Below are 21,035 nucleotides of genomic sequence, written 5' to 3' on the forward strand. Positions count from 1 at the left end.
AGGAACTCTCGTGATCCGAAGCATACCACATCAGCTTTTAAAATTTCTGACAATTTCAGGGTTTTGTTACGAAATATAACATCTCTGCCATGTCAGTGAAGTGTGTTCCAGCTTTGCTATCTGTATGGAAAAGAAGAACAAATTATCCAAAACATACCACATCTATCTAGCTAGCCATCCGTAACTAAAATATGTGTCTTGGTACATGTGATGGCATAAATAAAGACAGTGCATGAGGTAGTACAGAAGCATCATGGAGAAGAATATCATGATCCAAAGCATACCACTACGTGTATCTGTGGAGTGTGATGCGGGGATGCGATCTTTATAGAAAGGAAAAAAAAAATGATCCAAAGCACCGTATCTCGCTAGCCATCGTCAAGGTGTTTTGGATTAGTAGTGTAGTACACAGTGCCACCTGCTGGGGTGGAAAAGGAATCAACCGTCAAGTTATCGCAACAGTTAACGTTTTTAAAAATGTCTCAAAAGAGTCGGCGGTCATTAAATGCCCAACAAACATACATAAACGTGTCTTAATAATCATACTTGTTAAGGCCTTCTACTTGTTAATGAACATACATATAATATACATTTACGCCGCCGCCTTTTCGGGTGTGGAAAAGTGGAGAAAATGCCCTAGTTACCCATATGCCCGAATTCTTTGTCACTTCGGCGACAGCGTCACTTACACTACATCTTAGTGTGTGGAAATGGTCGATTAGGAAGAATTAAATTTGTGCACTTTGAAAGTTGTCACTTTAGGAAGTTCAGTCAGTGGATTTGCATCAGTTTACGAGGCAGATCTGTCACGTCCAATATGGCGGACGGGAATGACGTGTCATAACAACGTGCACACTCGCTCGCATACTTTTCTATGTCTCCTTAGATATGATGCTCTACGAACGCTTTATTTTGAATGCAATATTTACTATAATACCGGAAGTGGATTAAGTGCGGGTCGAAGGTGGCGTTAGGAATAATGGCTGACTCCTTTGCGTATACATGTATATGTTTTGTAAAATATAAAATCCGGTGCAACTAGTCTCCGAGGATGATGCATTCCATTAAAACAATCTCTTTTCTTGTTTTTTACTGACTATGATGGATTACAGAGCTGTGCTGGAGTTTGCTACATTCACCAGGGTTGTCTCGTTGCTTTTGCAGGTACTGTTGGTCTTTTGCAGTCAAGCTATTTTGATGTATGGCTGTTGTCAATGAGCCACACACTTATCTATTTTGCTATTTTTGGCAGCTAAATAAAGACAAATATCTGGACAAGATAAATCTTCAAGCAGGCTTCAACAGGGGCGGGCCAACTTTAAAAATAAATTAATATTAACATACAGATGCCTGGCCCAGGTCAGTCGCAGATGAGGTTTAAGTATAGTATTTTTCATAATAATTCATTCTCATTTTAAAATTGTAATTTTGTACTAAAGTTCGAGTAACTAATTAATTGTTTGATAAAATAAAGGTATGCAATGTGAATTTGTTTTACTAATATCTGTTCTGTGGCGCAATAGTGCGCAGTGAGAAAGGGATGCCAGTGAAAGAATGGATTATAAATATAGCGTATTTATAGGTATGGGCCGATATTACATTCTGACGGTATAACTGCGCAAAATTTCGCGTCATTAAAATTACAATGTCAAAATGTCTAAAATATAAATGTAAAAAAATATTGGGGGAAGTAAAAACAACATTTTATATAAAGGCAGAGCAGTTGAATGCTTTTCCATTACAAGTCTCGCAGAAAGTAACCTGTGTTAAGTGTGGTCACTTATTGCCATTCATGCAACAAAATACGCCACGGCTTCCTGCGAGTATATGGGCCATTCTACCGAATTGGTTGGAAAATGTTTGAAATTTGTATGTTATTTCTGAAAAACTTTTACTGTATTCATGTTGCACCATAGCTACGGGGCACGTATACAGTATAGTAAAAGTACAGTCAATTTTCAAATAGTATTTTCTAACTTTTCCCAAATATCTTGCCCGTCCTCAAAATTTGTCACTACATAATGGAAAGGAAGGAAAGATGATCAGATTATTTTAACAGATGGCTTCCTTGATTGCAAAGAACAAATTACTATAAGCATTGCATGTTGTGACTAGTTGTTCCTTGATGTATCAGTCACTATGCAGCTGCTATAGTCCTTTTATGCTTTGTACTTTATTATGTCATATAGGCCTGATGTCTTAGTTTATAAACTTGAGTTATTTAGTGACACCTACGTCAAACTTTCTTCCAGTCAGGATGCAAGTTTTCTCCCAATCAGAATTCCTCCAGTCCTGCTCTCTGTAGTTACTTTGTATTTTTGTTGAGAAACACTTACTTTTCAACATCCGTGTCACCTCTGCTATTGGACACTTACTTTTTAACTTCCGTTTCACCTCTGCTATTGGGTTCAAATCCCGCTTCTCACATCACATTGATATTTTTTGCAATTAACATTTACAATGTAGAAAAACATGAAATGTTGTGACCTATACGGGAAAGGTGCATCTCTCAAGGTAGACTCTGCTTTAAAAGCATACAAAAAAAACAATAGAAAAAGAAAATAATAATTTTTTTTCTTTTTAAGTTCGAAGATTGCTGAAAAAATTAACAAAACCGAATTCACGATTGTTTCTTGCACAATGATGCAGGCACAGCAGGGCAGATTTGGACATGCCTCTGTCGCTTTTTCGGGGGGCTCGATTAGACCTAGATGCTGGTGTCTGATCACCTCACTAGAGGTGCTATGTGGCGAGGAAGCCCGGCAAAACAACTCCCATCTCTGTCTGTTTGTTAAGGGACATCCGGTGGTCTTGTCTTTTCCTACATGCTCCTCTGACTTTCCTTTGCTCTCTGCTGGATGATTCGTTGATAGACTTCAGCTTTCCCTCTTCCTTCCCTTTCTTATTTCTTTCTCTTTCCTTTGTTGAATATTCTTCGGATTCCACTGGGTCATTCTTAACTCTTTGCCTGTCCTCTGTCCCTCTGCTAGACTTGTTGGCATTTTGGTGTTTCTCCCTTTAAATTAAGATAAAATATGAATATATATATATATATATATATATATATATATATATATATATATATATATATATATATATATATATATATATATATACCTGTAAATCAGCAAATGTCTATGTTTTGTTTCATTGTGTAGTTAACAGTTAATTTATATAACACTTGTACTTCTTCCAACAGGCTCTCTTGAACGCTGCCATCCCTGACCACGATGCTGATGCCTTCAGGCCCCCACGGACAGAAGAGCCTTTGTACTTGGACTCTACCGTGGAGTGGTTATTTGGTGGTCTCAGCCACTGGGACGCCGAGCATTTCCTCCTCATTGCTGAGAGAGGATACCTCTACGAGCACAACTTTGCTTTTTTCCCCCTTTTCCCCATCATCCTGCGGGGTCTGGCTGACACGCTGCTGTGGCCCCTGGGCAGCTGGTTGAGCGTGCGAGGCCGTTTGCTGGTGGCGGTCGCTCTCGGGAACAGTGTACTCTTCCTGCTGAGCGTGGTGGCCTTGCACGCGCTCAGTCGGGTGGTTATGCAGGACAGGCGCCTTGCCCTGCTTTCCACCTTGCTCTACTGCATCACGCCTGCCAATGTTTTCATGACAGCTGGCTACGCAGAGTCTCTGTTTGCCGCGCTCACATTTGGGGGTCTGTTCCTTCTGGAAAAAGGGTTCATCCTTAGAGCCTGCCTGGCGTTCAGCATAGCCTCAGCGGCACGATCCAATGGTCTGGTTAATATCGGCTTTCTTCTATATCTTCCATCGGTCTATGCCATCTCCCAGATCCGTTTATATCGTTCGATTGCAACAGGCCACAGGAAGATCTTCTACTACATTTGGGTCATCATCCGCCTCCTGCTCACTTCTCTGCTAGGAACGGCAGTCATTGTCCTTCCCTTTTGTGCTTTTCAATACTATGGCTATCGAACTTTTTGTACACCTACAGCCTCCTTAGGCCGCATCCCACTGGCTCTTATCTCCTTGTCTGAGCAGAAAGGCTACCGTATTGCAGATGAAAATAGTCCTCCACCTCTCTGGTGCATGAGACCCCTGCCCCTTATTTATTCCCATATCCAGGACGTGTACTGGAACGTGGGCTTCCTCCGTTACTATGAACTGAGACAAATACCCAACTTCCTTCTTGCTTTACCAATGGCAACTTTGGGTGTAGTGGCAGCTTATGCTTATTTCCATGCAAACCCAGAGCTGTGTTTCAGACTTGGACTTTGGGAGGCAGATTCGAAGAAAGGCCTCGACAAACCAATTCCGGGATTTTTAAACCCCAGAGTTTTTGTGTATGTTGTGCATTCCACTGTTCTCCTGGTGTTTGGAACCTTGTGCATGCATGTGCAGGTAAGAATATAACTACATTCAATCCTTGTTTATCGCAGGGGGATACGCTCCAGACTTTCCCGCAATACAGCAAACTTTAAAACTTTTTTGTTGATGTATTTGAACCCAGAAAAAAAACAAATTACAAGCATAACATTGGCGTCAGGTGGAATCCTTGCATCTGCAAAACCACCACTATTCAGAACAGCAAAAAATGTCATGCTTGTTATTGAGCCATTAACATTGTATTGTTTAAGAGAGCAATATATTTTCAACACTTCGGACTAGTCAGTAAATTGTAAAAGTAACAGAGCCCCATGTCAACTAACCAATAATAAAGATTTGTGAAATATGCAATTGACCAAACTTGGATGTACTAGGAGGAGAGTAATTAAATGCATAGAAAATACTGTACATATTGCAGTGTCTGCGTGCTTTAAAAGGCGGGGCATAATGGGGGTTAGTCTGCAACTGAGTGTCTAGGTGCTGAAGCGTCTTTGCGTCAAGCTGTTTGTCACACCCATTTGAAGTTAACTGTAGAAATGACAAAAAAAGGCAATTAAACAATTGTCGAAGTGAACTATATAATTTCCACTAAATGAATGCTGACATATAATACAACAAGCCATAGAAGGGCACACATGGGAAAGCAACACAGTTCTACTCTGAAGGCGGGCAATTCTAAAGCCCTTAACCAAAAGATGGCTGAAAAAAGTGTGATTTTGAGGGTGGGCGAAAGATGAACCATGATAAAGTGGGGGGTGACTGTGTTTGATTAAAACGTGAACAATTCCTCTCATGCTTCTTCTGTCATGTTTCTAGGTCCTAACCCGATTCATGGCCTCCTCGTCTCCCGTGCCCTTCTGGATCAGCGCGCATCTGCTCCTCCTTAATGAGCCACTTCTTCACAGAAGGAAAACATCAACGCCCAACATTCAGCTGAAGACTCTGGCCAAAAACGGATGCAAGCACACGCCTCAAAATCCTGTCATTGCATTGATACCCCACATCCAAATGTGCTCTCCCACCACAAAAAGCATCCTGGGCTACTTCCTTTCGTATTGGGTGCTGGGCCTGGCAATGCATTGCAACTATTTGCCGTGGACTTGACTGAGTCTATGGCTGAAAAATGCCATATTAGCAGTGTGACGGACCGGTCCGTCTATTCGCCCATGACCCGTTTTCTAACGGTTGACGAATGACTGGTAAAATTTTAAAATAGACGGACTAAGCATAGTCGGAAGCCAATGTATTTAATCCGTCTTTTGTCTGTAGTCCCATCTTTAGTCTATTTTTCGCGGCGAGGAACAATAGTTATTGTTTCTTGGGGGACAAATTTGAGTGAGGGACCAGGCTGTGAACAGGCTTCCATGGCGCAGATAGTCACTGTGGCCCAATCCCAATACCCACACTTGCACCCTTACGCCCCTCTTTTGCGAGTTCCCGCTGAGCGTACGAGTGTGTAGTTTGGCCCAATTCTGCGAAGTGCTCTGTCGGTACACCCTCTTTGCGCCCTTGTACCGCACTTCGGCTGAGCCCGCATCCATGGCCACTAAATCGAAGCACATTACATATAATTCATTGCGAATTTGACCAAAATAGCTTGAAAACTGACGACATTCGGTGGAAATTCTATACCCCTGCCGAAAAAAGTCTCTTCGAGTTTAAACATCAAATTATTACAAAGTTTATCATTTGTATATGTGTAATTTAATCACAGTTTTAATCATTTTACCTACGAATTTTGGCCTAGTTTAGCTGCATGTCGTGCAGGAGCCACCACTACTCCAACTAATGGATCCATAGCTCCCACTGACTGGCAGACCGAGCCCGAGTTTTACTTTACTACTACTTTGCATGAGTTTGAATATAATTTTAAACAGCAAAATTGCCAAAACAACAACCTGTGCCGCCATGCTTGTTGACACAGGGGCATAATTCAATGACTTCACACGCAGTTTCCCAGATCTGCAATTTTTGTACACTTGTAATCTGCCCCCTCGAACCCTTCGTGTATTTCGACTACGTGTGTGTCAGGGAAGTCCACTCGTAAGACCGAGACAAGCCTAGTAGTAGGACTGTAAAAGCAACTCAGACCAGCCAAGATTGACTTTTCTGATGCGCGGGACAGTGGAGGTCACTCGAGGTGGTTGCTCCTCCAGTCTGTCAGCCTCTGTGCCCACCTCGTTCTCATTTTATTGATTTCAAGCAACAAACATTCCGAGAAACAGACACACGACAATAGAGGTACTTCCTCTTTGTCTGCACTTTGCGACTGTTGGTGGTTTAACCATCAACTGCTTACAGCAACCTGTTTCACACTTTACTCAGCACATTCTATTCAGATGGAAACTGAGTAGGTGAGTTCAACTAACTAAATGTCACAAGAGGAGTATTAAAGAAATAAACTTTTAAACATGATATCATTGTAACTTGATTTCTCTCACATTTCCCTCCTGTATATCATTGTAACTGTCGATTTCTCTCACATTTCCCTCCTGTATATCATGATGAAAATAACATAAAACATTCATATCACCCAAAAGCTATTGCTTGAGTGGGAGGAAAACTGCCCAAAAACCCAATGGGAAAAGAGGCAGAAACTCGTCCCAAGCAGTAGCCAAACACAAAAGGAAAGTGAGAAATAAAGCTGTTTTTGGTCCAATACATGTGTGTACAAACATCAAACATTCACAAGATATACATAAAATCAAACTTTTTTAATCAGGCCCAAACTTTATTAATAGCGCGCTATTATTACATACATAAAATGCAGCTCAAACGTGCTTTACATTAATTAAAAGTAACCCCTCCTGTCACTTTTCCACTATAGGACGCAGACATTAGACACACGCACACAAACAGGTTCGGATATGCAGTAACGTCCCCAGCCAAATGTCTTTAGGCTGTAGCTAGTAGTAGCCAAATAAATAATTCAACTGGCAGAAACAGCCTTCTAACAGTAAAACATTAAATAAATAAATAAATTTCTTTCGAGAGAGCACTAACGTCGCTGAGTCGTGACGTCATTGTGGACGGAAAGCGAAAAGGAAACATTGCACTGCCGCATCAAGCTGGACGTACCTTCGGCGCTTCGTTTCGGAGTAATTTTAAAAATAATGCACGAAATGTTTATTGATGTTAGCGCAGGATTGTTGTTTAATTTACGAAGATGTTAACGAGGCTTGCATGGAGTGGGTAGGAGTTCAATGTCGTAAAAGTCAGTTATGAAGGAGAATGTCTCTGCAGGGCTGCTAGCTAATGTTAGCATTGAGGATGAGAAACATCATTGGGGGATGCTAACCCCAACAGCCCCCCTTTCGCAATGACTGAGCTCGTTCTCATTTGAAAGCCCCACTGAGAAGATATCGTCGCTCGTGCCTTCATTTACCTCCGAACAGCGGCGGCGGTTCTGTCTACAGTATGAGAAACTGCGAGTATCAGCAAATCGACCCGCTGGCGCTGTCGGTGGCACCCGCTTCAGTTCATAACCACACCGACAAGAAAGTGGAGCGGCTGCGGAGAAAATGGGAAGTATTCCCGGGGAAGAACAGATTTTTCTGTGACGGACGGGTCATCGTGGCCAGACAGAGCGGCGTCCTCCCTCTGACACTGGGGCTTATTGTTGTCACCTGTGGCCTTTTCTTTGCATTCGAGTAAGTGTTGAAACGTTGTTTATTTTATGCCGAGCACTCAACACAACTTGTTGTTGTACACGTGTCATTGCAAAATGTTTCATTTCGTTATTATCAAAACGTTTTGGTTGAGCAAAACATGCAAACGCTTTCTATTTCTAGTTGCCCATTCCTTGTGGAGCATCTGACGGTCTTCATCCCGGTGATCGGTGGGGTGCTTTGTGTGTTTGTGGTTCTCTCCTTGCTGAGAACTAGCTTCACAGACCCAGGCATCCTACCCAGGGCAACCTTAGATGAAGCTGCAGACATAGAGAAGCAGATAGGTGAGGTGCAAACGTTGCACAGACAGATGGGGTGAAAGAGCTTTGCCATATGGGGACATCTGTGAGGGACTACACTCCCAAATTTAAGCAGCTTACTTGAGCGTCACTATTGAAAAAGTACAGCAGCTGCACATTTGCTCCTGCCTTTACACTTGTGCACACAACATTTGAGTGGTGTTTTCTTTTAAGATACCTCAGGATCCTCATCGTATCGCCCCCCTCCGCGGACCAAGGAGATCCTGATCAACCAGCAGGTGGTCAAGCTCAAGTACTGCTTTACGTGTAAAATGTTTCGCCCTCCTCGGACCTCACATTGCAGCCTTTGTGACAACTGTGTGGGTAAGGATATGGTGACAAGTTGCAATGTTCAGTATTCCACCTCCACTCAACATTATTTTCGCGCAGGTGATTGACTATTTCATGTATACGTTGGACCATGTGAAAACACTCGTATTGAAGTCCACAGGGTTGGGAAAAAAACTGTGAATTATTGAGTCTATATGAGAATATACAGGAACTGGGGGAAATACAGGTAACATTGCAGATTAGCCTGTAAAGGGCAACTTTAATTGACTTGACGCATACTTGATAAATAGAACAACCATCTTTAATACAGTTGAAGTTGCAATGTTGCTGCCAAGTACAAATGAAACGTACTAAGAAACTGCTATATACAGTGACTTTAACATTCCAAAAGCATTCAAAACATGTTGGTTTAATTGAAGACAGTTGTCCATTGGCGTTAGCTCACCCATTGGGATATTTTTTATTTTTATTTGTCATTTTTCAACCCCTTTTTTTTCCATTGAGGGCCGATAGTGCCATGGTTACACATAGTTCATTAAAACCACCTAAATAATAAATACAATTATAAAAAGAACACTTTAAAAGGTACATGTACGTTCAGAAAGCATGACAAAATATGTGATCTGTGACAGAAGACAGAAGATTTTTTTCAACCTCATTCCATACATTTGGGATATGAAGGGGAAAGGGATTATGAGCACGTGTGTAGTAACTGGATATCTTAAAAACACATTTGTTCCATATGCAGATCATGAAGGAAGGCCTTATACAGTTGACAGCAATGTGTCACCAGAACTAATCTAATAGAAGCGTGATAAACTGTATAAAGTGGTTTTAATCATGAATTGTAATCACGAGAATGTATATTAATGACGTCTGTATGGTAATTACTGCGAAATAAATCAGAAATCAACCATTTAAGAAATATATGATAGTTTGCGTGGATCTCTGCTTTTGTTTAAATAGGGTAACTCAAATTGACAGTAAATTAATTTGTTTTGCACATATTCTGAACTTTGTCTATGGCTGAATGTTTCCAAAAGTTCCCAGTTAAACTTTTCGGAGAAATGTACTGTGCTGTCTAGAGAACAATTTATTTTCTACCCCTTTGGATTACCAGTCATGCCTAAATGCCTAAACGTACAACCAACCTGCTAGTAAAGTGAAAATGTTTTAATGTCTGCTTTGTATGCTTTGTTTCCAGAGAGGTTTGATCATCACTGCCCATGGGTGGGGAACTGCGTGGGCAAGCGCAATTACCGCTTTTTCTACAGTTTCATCATCTCCCTCTCTTTTCTAACATCTTTCATATTTGGTTGCGTCATAGCACACATTACTTTGCGTAAGTTCAGCATGCTCAAGTTACATTGACATAACTGATATCATCCTAGCATCAGTACTCTGCTGGTTTTTTTTGTGCAGGTTCTCAATCGGGTAAAAGTCTCATCCAAGCCATCCAGGATAGCCCTGCCAGATATCCTTTTTTTTTGCCAACTTTTCTTTTTGGCCTTATCCAACTATTTTGGAAATGCTTGCAATCTTAGTCTAATTGTGGCAAGAAATAACACAGGCTGTCAAGCCGTTCTCCAGTCTAAGCCAGCGCTTAATAGGATCAGTGTTGGCACACAGCAAGGCAGATGGCTTTCAAGCAAGAGGATCGCTGCCTCGTGTCACTATCCTGACGTCATCATACACTGCACGCTTGCTATTTTAGAAAGACTATTTGGATTTTTATGTGAACTGGTATTTGAGTCTGATCAGTAGTTTTGGTAGATACAAATAGTCTGCCTAGTTTATTTCCTCTCATGACACTTTAATGCTACAGATACACCATAATGCAATTTATTAGCAATATTAGCCAAGATCGTGGCAGACAGAAATAAAAACGTTTTTTTACCATGCTATGTGTAATACTTATTTGCCATGTTATTATAATTGTCTCAGCGGCATCTCAAGAAGAGAATTTTTTTGTCACACTCAAATATAGGCACACTCGCATAGTTCACTGAGATGCAATACAAAAGCTCTATCCTGAACGGTGCCTTTATACATATAATAATTCTCAAAGAGGTGATTATTTATCGATGACAGTGAATTAAATCCTTGACTTTGCTTTTTTTTGTACTGTGGTGGAGCTGGTCATTTGTTTCTTCTCCATCTGGTCTATTTTGGGCCTCTCAGGTTTCCATACCTACCTGGTAGCCTCCAACCTTACAACAAATGAGGATGTACGTCAACTTAACACCACATAATTCAATTCTCTTTTTTTTTTTTTTAACCCAGTGCAATAACTGTAGCCTTCTTTCTATGTTCACGTTATAGATTAAGGGCTCCTGGTCAAGTAAAAGGGGTGCAGAGGAATCTGGGAACCCGTACACTTACAATAGCATCCTTGCCAACTGCTGTGTGACGTTATGTGGGCCCATGCCCCCAAGGTATGTACTGTAAAAGAACCATTGCACAAATCGGGATATGCATTTGACTACATTTCTTGCTTGACCTTAACAGTGTAAATGTACTGTCAATATCAACAATGGATGACATGAAATGTACTCAGATAGGTCAAGAATATGCCATCTAATGTAAAAACCTGTAGTGAATAAGTATATATGTACATACATTGACATCTATACATTCTGCTTATATAAACTAATAAATTAAGGCATTGATCTCATTCTTTAAAAAAAAAAATGTTGTTCTTGAAATTAGAATTGGCTAACTCTGTGTCCAAAAAAGCACAAAGGCTATACAGCTGCACATCCGGCCATGAAAATGATCATAACACTGGCTCAATACTGCATTACAGTAGATGTCACACTAATGGCTCTATAAACCTCTGTGCACATATCCTACTAGTGAGGTTTAAATAAATAAATGAATGAATGGGGACTAGTTTTCTTAAAGTTTAATTTATATGTAGTCTATAAAATATAAATAATCAAGTATAGAAAGAAACAGTGTACTATACAGGGGTGCACATAATTGGTACGCAGGTACGCATGCGCAACAGAAATCACTGATGCGTACCGTCATTTGCGTCACGACGCGCATTTGGGTACCTGTCCTGTACACACTAGTGGTAAAAAAACAAAAAAAAACAGTGGTGCAGTGGAACGAATCGGATCAAGCATCGGTTCAGGATGGGCACGATCCGCAGAATGGTTGGTAAAAAAAACTGAGCGTTCACAATAAGGCAGCGTGATTGTTCCGCATTCAGTAGAGGAAGTTGAATACACTCAAGATCACAAATTTCAAAATAAAGCTTACCAAATAATACATTGAGTCAATGGCAATGCAATAGCCTTAGTCAACCTTTACTTTGAAGTTGGCCCGCGTGGTAGCGTAAAGGCTAACTTGACTTCCGTTTTCTGCGTATCGGCAGTTTTAACGCTTGCTATTAACACCAACACAACGCTTCTCGAAATCATTTTCAGTCGCTAATTTAGGACACGAACAAACCGCTGGTTAATTACGCTGTAATTGTATGATACCGCACAAGTCTGCGGCGTTAGTGGCTAGCAGCTGTTATCATTAGCTGGTAGTACGACAGCTGCCTCTTAGCTTAATTTTTTTCTTTCTTCTTTTTCTACATTGTAGACCTAGATTACTTTGTAAAGTGCCGTCCATGTTTTAACAAAAGGTGCCTTAAATTGCACTTCAAGTCTTTTTTATTTTGAAAAGAAAAGAAATATCTATCTATCTATCTATCTATCTATCTATCTATCTATCTATCTATCTATCTATCTATCTATCTATCTATCTATATACCTATATATAAAACTTTGTCTTCATTTAATTTATAACAACACGTTTGCCTAATAATTGTAAGAAAACATTCAGTTCAAAATGACTAGCAAGATACCTTGAAATGTATACACTGTACCACTTACAAAATTGTGTTATTAAATCCTAAACGTCCATGTTAGATATTAGGAGTTGTATTTTTTTTTTTATGGGCAAAAGCGTTTTATAAAATAGATGAAGACAAAGTTCTATTTAGCTTTTTTTTTTTACTCATATAAAAAAAGATCCGATCCGTGACTCAAACTCCATGACCGATCCGAACCGTGACTTTTGTGATCGATTGGACCACTAGTGAGCACCAAAGACAATCTCCTGATACTCATGCGAGTACCGCATGAAAAAAATTATGTGCACCCCTGGTAATATGTTTATCTCACTCTCCCTCATGCGTGCAAATGTTCACAAGTGTTTAACAATGTTTAAAATGTTATTGTCTTATCAGTCATATCATAATATTTTTAATTAATAACACATTTTTACAAATGTGAAGTTCTTTTCTCAGGTATAATTTTGCTGCTTTTTCTGATTTTGGATTTTTGTCGAGGTACTTTATGCAGGTATCTAAGTCAAAATTTTGGTATTGTGACAACACTGATACCTACTTTAAAACAGACTGTACCTCATATAATTATTTATTCAACAATTCTGTTACTTTATTTCAAAGCCACATTTATCTAATTCACACAACAATACTATTGCTTCTACAGTTGCACGGTGTATTTTATTTAAATTAAAATAATTTGCACACTCTTCTACCCTTTTTACTTTTCAATTTATTTCTGCACCGTGCATAATTTCAGAGAGAAAAATATTTTTAGATTATCTGTGTATCTGGTACATAACTGTAGAATTGACAAAGCTTGCTGGTTTTGAATGAAAAAAAGCAAAACAGCTGTGCTCGTAGCAGCCGAGTGCCATTAATGCATTTCGTAATCAATCCATTGTACGTTTCGTTCAAATAACTAATGATAATGCCTATTCCTACTTATAACCTTTAGCCACGCAGGTGTGTTTTGAAGACTTGTTGAACTTGTTGATGCCACAAATTACACAACACTGACGTCTTGTTTTGCTGTTCTGCAGCCTGATTGACAGGAGAGGCTTCCTGCCACCTGAGGACTCCGTCCCCGCTGCTTCTGCGTCAGAGATCGAGCTGCCTGCCTTCGCAACCAAGAATGACGCGAACATGGTAAGGTGAACCACACTGTGCTCCTCCCATCCTTTAGTCTTAATTTATTATTATTATTATTTTGAGAATGTCTCCTGTATACGCTTTCTTTGCTCTTGTTTTTTTGTACAGCATATCCTCTCCTTCCAGTTTGTAATTAGTAGTTGCAGACAGACGGAACTATATGCAAATATCAAAGCAGAATGAATAAATAATTCTGGCTCGGACCCAAGTAAGGCACATACTTGGTATAAAACAGAAGAATTGAGTCCTACTTTTAAGCTGTCCAATAAGAAATAAAAACGCTTCATCCTTGAAGAAAACAGTAAACAGTAAAGTATCGGAGTGACAAAGCAGACACAATGCTGAAGTTGTTTCCTTACAGCTTAAAATGATTGTACTTGTTAATTGGTGTTTTTTTTGTTCCTGTCTTGAGCTTGCAATGTCGAACAGAATTTGCATTTGGAAAAGGAAGCAGAAGTGCATTCACCAGCCAGCTTGTCTAAACGTGTTTGAATCGCTCGTTGAGCTTGTCAGACCCCCGCACACTCAAAATGTCCCTTTTATATTTCAAAACATGTGTTTCAGTTTTTGGTATGTGACTGAAGTGGTGGTGCTTTGAATCTTTAGGGAGTCTACATTTTGATGACTACCTCCTCTCAAATACTTTGGATGCAGTGTACAGAATATATCGGCACATTTTTTTTTTTTGGGCGCATTTGTCATTCACTCTTGTGCATTATTTACACACGGAACATTTCAGCATAACCTAAAAAGTGTTTTTTTTAATGAAGATTATTTTTGTATTTTGGCAACTTGGTCTCGGTTTCAAAATTATTCCTGCTCCCATAATTCTTCACAAGCCTGATACACAATATGGACGAAAGTGAAGGTATATTCATAAATTGACCAATCAACAGGGATTTGGCTTGTCATATTAACAAGACATCACATTCTATGCAATTCTACACACTTGGTGCGCACAATTCAAGGTACATGAAGCGTGTGTATGTACCCTTTTAATGCTCGCTGTTGTGTTATATCCATTCCACTCGCCAGGAGGAGACCTGTCAGGATTTTTCTTTGTCCTGCACAGCCTGAAAAACAGTACAGCGTGCATAAGGTGGATGGTAAGCAGAGGGTCAATCACATTTCTTTCCTCCATGACGTGCTGCAGAGTTTGTTTTGTGCAAATCAAGATTGGTCCGATTTTGTGACTGCTTTGTCTTGACATTGGGATTTGTTTACTAACGTAAGTGTGCATGCTTCACTGCCATTTATTCTCCTTCAAATTTGTGTCCACTCACCCGTGTTGAAGCTGGATGGTGGCCACATTTGATGCGTTGACACTATTGTGTCCTCTCCTCTCTGGTTTTGGATAAAATGTCTTGTTCATACGCGTCTATGTCACGTCTTACTGTGCGTGCATGCTGATGTAAGCAAACACGTACCGGTACTTGTTTCCCATTCCCCTCGCTGCCAGAGGAGTCAGGAAGAGTTGCAGCTTCACATCCATCCTCACCTTGTTCCGTATGGTTGCCTTCTGCGTGCACTGTCTGCATTTAACCTTCCTCCGTGCGTCTCAACAGACTGCCTTCATAATGCTGGATGCCAGCCAAGCTAACCTAAGTAACTCTAACTGAGAACAACACTGTTTTTGTCTCCTCGTGACTTTTGCTTTCTCTCCCTCTTCACGTAGTGCACACAAAGCACCAAAGACGTGCTCGAGAGGATGCTCCACTCCTCCGCCTTTTACGGTCTCTGCCTTCCCGGCACCCCAAAGACCACCCCTCAGGGCCTGGAGGTTACCAGTGCCCCAGCACGCCCCGCGGAGACAGCGAGGTGCTCGCACCAGCCCGCGGCCACCCCATGCTCTCCCTTCTCCAGGAGCAGCACGAGCGACTCGATGCACTCCATCAACCCGGCGTTCCGTTTGGCGTCTCCTTCGCCCTCGCTTGGTCGAGCCGCGTTGGTTCTTGGCGAGGCACCCGACGTTAGGTTTATCACATTACCTTGAGGCTATCCAACTTGGAGGTCTCATTGGAGCTTTTTCACAAGTGCTCCGGTTCCGGGTCGGTGCTTCAGTGTTGACTTCAAGCACAATAAGTGGACATTTAACATCTATTATCACATGCCTGCACACTTGCTTTTACAGTACAGAACCTCAAGCCATAGAGCCAGATCAGCCGCAGTGTTTAATTTCCTGCTCACCTCTTATGCAAACCGCTCTTCAATCCTGTGAACAAATGTAAGTTGCTGGATGATGGGAGGAGAAAATAAATCTCACTGGTACAGACGGACGGCGTGTAATTTCTGGAATAGCTCCAGGGAAATCCTGTAATTCTGAGTTTGCCAGGAATTTTTTTTTCATCAGGGGTTCCCGACCATAGCAAACAGGTCGCTTAACCCTGACGACCACCAATGGTGTAACATAAAAATTTAAAAGTGCGAAGAAAAAACGTTTGTAGCCAAATACAGAACCTCATAGCATTTGGTAATACAGTACAAGCTTTGTATTTGTATCTGTATTTGGCATACATTGGACTGTGGCTATACTGTATGTATTAGAAGCAGTACTGGTCATAATTAAAAATCCTAAGAGTTACCACACATTCCAAAGATATGCATGTTAGGTTAAGTGAAAACTTAAAATTGTCCATAGGTGTGAATGTCAGTAGGTCAATGGTTGTCTTTATGTGCCCTGTGATGGACTTTGATGGTCGAGCATGTACCCCGCCTTTTGCCTTAAGTCAGCTGGGATAGGCTCCAGGTCAACCCTGAGGATATGCGAGTTAGAACATGGATGCATTTAAGGGTTGCGATGGACCAAGGACAGAATAACACAACACTACACATAAACCTGATTTCCCTTTTCCGTGATTCCCAAACTTCTGTTCACAGCCAGTGTCCAGTTTGCTACCCAATGTTTGGGAACCCTGACTTTATGTGGACAGCAAAAAATGTTTAAATTTGAGGACAAGATGCATTTTTTTTTTTTTAACAATCTGTCTAATTTGCTGTTGTCATCTGTTCTACATGTTATGTGCGTTTATGGCATCTGATTTAAAAACAAGGTCATTGTTTTTGGAGGTATAAAACGTATTGTTTGCATCGAATATGTATTCAATTTAAATCAAAACAAACCATACTGCCCACTCAACGTGAAAGTTTTAAAAATCAGCCAATGTTTCCTTTGCCCCAGGCTTAGTTGACGGCATGAAAGCTGCTGTGGGTGTTTGTGGTTAAAGGTTTAGATCGTTTTAAAGCCAAGTTATGTTTGGAATCTATATGGTCGCGTCACCCGTCATTTTCATATCTTTGTAGTTTCCCCATGTGTGGTTAGCATGTCAGCGTCACAAATCTACGGCTTAGGTTTCAAACCTTGGCCTTTCTGTATGGAGTTTGCATGACCTCCGCGTACTTTTGTGGCTTTTCTGTAGTTACTCCTGATTCCTCCCACATTCATGTTTTTTTCACGGAAGACTAAATTGTCCATAGTTGTGTATGTGGGTGTAAGGGGTTGTTTGTCAAGCTGTGCCCTGGAGTCTAGGGTCTGCCCAAAAAGGCGCCACTTCACCTGCAACTCTCGATGGATGGATAGATGGATGTACTTGATTTTTGCAGTGAAAAAATTGACCTTTCACATATGATGGTGAACTTTAGTTTTCGCCACTAGGGGCCAGGATGTGCACAAGGATGGCGCCGTCTGCTTAGACAACAGTTCTTTAGTAATAATAGTACAAGTAGACCAAAAGGCCTTTTGATGTTTTTTTTTAATGTACAGTAAACGGGCATTAAAGCTGCACATATATTTTAAATCAAGTCTGACTGAAGATATGACAGTGGAGCTGTAAAAGTTGCAAATAAAACAATCACTTTGTTGACTTGTGTTGCTCTTCTTTGTTCCTCTCCCTTCCCCAGAGTGGTTTTCCCAATGCGGTGACAATAAATCAACGATAGTTGGCCTCATGGAAACAATGAGGAGGCGCATGTTGAGCACACGTGTTCAGAGTGCGTGTTACGTGTGATCTCACAATGTGGACAACAGCCGCCCAAAAGCTACACTGGAATACAGGTGAGGAATGTGTGTGTGTGTGTTGCTGAGATACAGTGTATGCAACGTACAACATCTCATGGTCCCCTTCAGCGCAAGAACAGATGCATTTCTTTGGGAGTTGCCATACGAAAGTGAATATCGTTTCAATGGCACAACTGTTTTTGCTTGGCACTGCTCATGTCCCAATGTTTATTCTGTGCCCAGTTATGCTTTTAAGAGACTATTCAGCCTGTAATTACAAAACTTGAGAAGCAGAGAAAAACATTTCTGGAGGCTTGAGGTCAAGGTTTGACTGCACCCGACTTTCGGGTCATACGGTGGCTTGTGAAAGTATTCGGCCCCCTAGAACTTTTGATCCTTTGCCACATTTCAGGCTTCAAACATAAAGATATACAATTTGATTTTTTTTTTTGTGAGAAATCAACACCAGGTGGGACACAATCAAGTGGAATGAAATTCACATATTTTAAACTTTTTTTGGGGGGGGGGGAATAAAAAGCTTAAAAGTGGGGCATGCGATATTATTCAGCCTCTTGACAGTCATTGAAGCCAATTCACTCCAGAGGTCTCCTGATGATTTTGGATTTCCAATATGGACCTCAATGACCAATGATGATAAATAGCATCCATCTGTGTGTAGTGTAGCCTCAGTATAAATGCACCTGCTCTGTGATGATCTCAGAGGTCTGTTAAAAGAATATTAGGGAGCAAACAGCATCATAGAGACCAACAAACACGCCAGGCAGGTACAAGATTTGTGGAGAAGTTTAAGTCAGGATTAAGATATGAAATGATTTCACAAGCTGGTGTTTATTTTACACTGTGAATACCGGTTGTTTGTTGGATGTTGTTAGTGTTTGGCAAATAGGGCACAGCCGAGCTGGAACAGGCAAGTCAAGAGCTTTCCCAGAACCAAATACTTGAAATTAATGTGTATTGGCAATTCAACAAATAAAAATTCTCAGTTGACCCTTTAATTTTGGCCATAACTGGATAAAGTGGTCCATGAGTGAAGCATTACATTGCGTCGAATCAACGTCAACATTATTTACATGTTACAGCATTCAAAGCACATTTTCTATCAGGCTCTTACTGGACTTTGAGGACACGGTCCTGAAATTAGATAACGTTCATGGATTTCTGTAAAACTTCACTGTTATACGATCGTTGCACTTCAAAAGACTCCACGGTAAGTCTTGCCCGTTTGGCAACCGGTATATCACAGTCAAACCTAAAACAGATGGATAGACTTTGGCTTGGTCCCTCGCTGAGGAAACTTGCCAAGGCTTCACAGACTCAGCAGCTGCGTTGTATTCTGAAGCCGGGCCCTCGGTTGCCAAGATGAAAACAAATAGTTTGCAAGAGAATTGACAATAACTTGATTTAACATGACAACACGAGTAGAAAGTGACCTTTTGGTGCAACGGGTGCGCTTTTCATCGGCAACTTGGCGTGGCCACAGGTGATTTGCTTGCTGATGCTGCGTCATGCTCTTTAACCTCGACTGGAGCAGTAGAGGCAGTAAAGGCCACCCAGTCAGCCGGACCAGTGGCCAGCTTGCAGAATAAGAGGGTGCGCTAAAAGTTAAAATAGGATGACTTTTTTTTTTTTTTTTTTTTTTTTATATAAAAGAAGAGCTTAGATCAGGCAGACGTTTTGGCTTGCTGGGTGGATAAGTGCTGAGCTCGGTTGATTTAGTTCCAAAATTCTAAGGCACATGAGACGATTGTCATTGCAGACGCGATTTTTGTCCCTCACACTTTTTTGTGACTAAACTCTAAACATTGGTTACAGCTACGCACTGTAATTAAATCCAGTGCAAGTTCTGCCCTTTCAGATGGAATATACTGTAATAATACTCCATTTTCCCACCTCATAATACCAACACATTCATGTCACAATTATAGGAATCATTCAAACTAATCCAAAAAGGCAATATAACAGCATGTACCAGGTACTGTATGTTATCTACAGCAGTTTAGAATCAATATTTATCTAATAACATGAAAAAAACAAAACAAAAAAAAGAATAAATAACGTACTCATCAGTGATGCTGGTTATTACATTTATTAATGTGCGCAGATCACTACAGATGTGTTTTGCCAGTCAAAGTTGGCTGTACTAATAAGTTTTGCTCTGACCAACCACTCAGGGGATGGAAAAATGCCGACATAATCGAGGGCCTTCTCGCTGCCTTTGTGAGGACAAATTAGAAAACGGATTTGTTCAAGAAACACTTCCCTTGTTCATATAAAGTTAGTTCAGCCAGCACTACCAGTACTTCTGAAGTCCCATGGCAAATTAGAATGACATAGCGACATCATGAAATCGCCATCTTACATGCAATGTTTTACATGCCTTGTGAGTGGCTGGTGAACTTGAACTTGATGTTAGCTGAGATAGAAAAGTAGATCATGGATGTGTCCAAATCAGATACCTTTGTCAATAGTAAGGCAAAAAATTGCATGATGGATCAAACTGACTATACTGCATTCCACCGCTGCGGGGACACACAAAGTATACCAAAACAAGAAGGGGCCATGAAGATTCAAAGAACCTCACTATTCTCATCTATTTATTATTTTATTTTTGTTTGTTTTACTTATCTTTCTTCTTTCATTATTACTTGTTGTTGCCGCAGTGACTTATTGTTGCCACACTTCTCACCGCCATCATTGTACCCTTCTGTAATGGCCTCATGGAAAATGAAGATGCAAAATACACTTACGGAGTAAAACCTTTAGAGGTGCTCACTGAGCTAGTCTCATGAGATATACAGAAGTGTCATGTGAGTCAAATCTTTGTGGGTCCTGAGAGGCACACGTTTCTTGAAAGTACGGTGGAATTCCAATTTGAGAGGTTTCACTGTACAACTTAAAAAAGGAACTAGGTATTGTTCCATTAAAAACTGACATTAAATCAAAATGTAGCATTATCATTTTAGCAAAGGCAGATTGTTTGATACAGCTTATCCCAGCTGTCTTTGGGCAGTAGGCGGGGTACACCCTGAATTAGTTGCCAGCCAATCGCAGGGCACACAGAGACAAACAAACATTCACACTCACAATCACAATCACCCTTAGGGGCAATTTAGAGTCTCCAATTAACCTACCATGCATATTTTTGGAATGTGGGAAGAAACCGGAGTACCCAGAGAAAACCCATGCAGGCACGGGGAGAACATGCAAACTCCACACAGGAAGGCCGGGGCCGGATTCCAACCCACGACCTCTGCACTATGAGGTGGGCATGCTAACCAGAAAACCGAAACCACCGAAAATTATGAGTCTCTTCACCCAAACCAGATGTCTGTTGTAGTACAAAGACTGACCTGTGAGAGGCAGCATGGTCCCACAGGCCTTCCAAACTGGCAGAAAATACACAGAAGAAAGATTA

At 40.8% G+C, this 21,035-nt stretch overlaps 2 protein-coding genes across 3 annotated transcripts; both read left to right on the forward strand.

Annotated features, from left to right (window-relative positions):
- The first annotated feature begins 922 nt into the window (after positions 1–922).
- pigv (phosphatidylinositol glycan anchor biosynthesis, class V) lies at positions 923–6,766 on the forward strand. Of its 2 annotated transcripts, none has more exons than XM_086039308.1 (3): positions 923–1,164; positions 3,200–4,366; positions 5,168–6,766. In XM_086039308.1, exons 1-3 carry the CDS (start codon positions 1,099–1,101, stop codon positions 5,453–5,455), a joined length of 1,521 nt encoding a protein of 506 aa, XP_085895434.1. In that variant the 5' UTR covers positions 923–1,098; the 3' UTR covers positions 5,456–6,766. The 2 variants fall into 2 exon arrangements, with proteins under 2 accessions (XP_085895434.1, XP_085895435.1); XM_086039309.1 differs by lacking the exon at positions 923–1,164 and adding an exon at positions 2,258–2,514.
- A 570-nt stretch (positions 6,767–7,336) lies between these two features.
- Positions 7,337–17,465, forward strand: zdhhc18a (zDHHC palmitoyltransferase 18a). The gene is made up of 9 exons (XM_086038780.1): positions 7,337–8,001; positions 8,143–8,303; positions 8,493–8,642; positions 9,814–9,951; positions 10,032–10,083; positions 10,735–10,837; positions 10,932–11,044; positions 13,497–13,602; positions 15,281–17,465. Exons 1-9 carry the CDS (start codon positions 7,769–7,771, stop codon positions 15,596–15,598), a joined length of 1,374 nt encoding a protein of 457 aa, XP_085894906.1. The 5' UTR covers positions 7,337–7,768; the 3' UTR covers positions 15,599–17,465.
- The last annotated feature ends 3,570 nt before the right edge of the window (positions 17,466–21,035 follow it).

This window comes from Filicampus tigris, chromosome 8 (genome assembly GCF_054856515.1).
Source record: "Filicampus tigris isolate MCC_2025a chromosome 8, RoL_Ftig_1.0, whole genome shotgun sequence".
NCBI lineage: Eukaryota > Metazoa > Chordata > Actinopteri > Syngnathiformes > Syngnathidae > Filicampus > Filicampus tigris.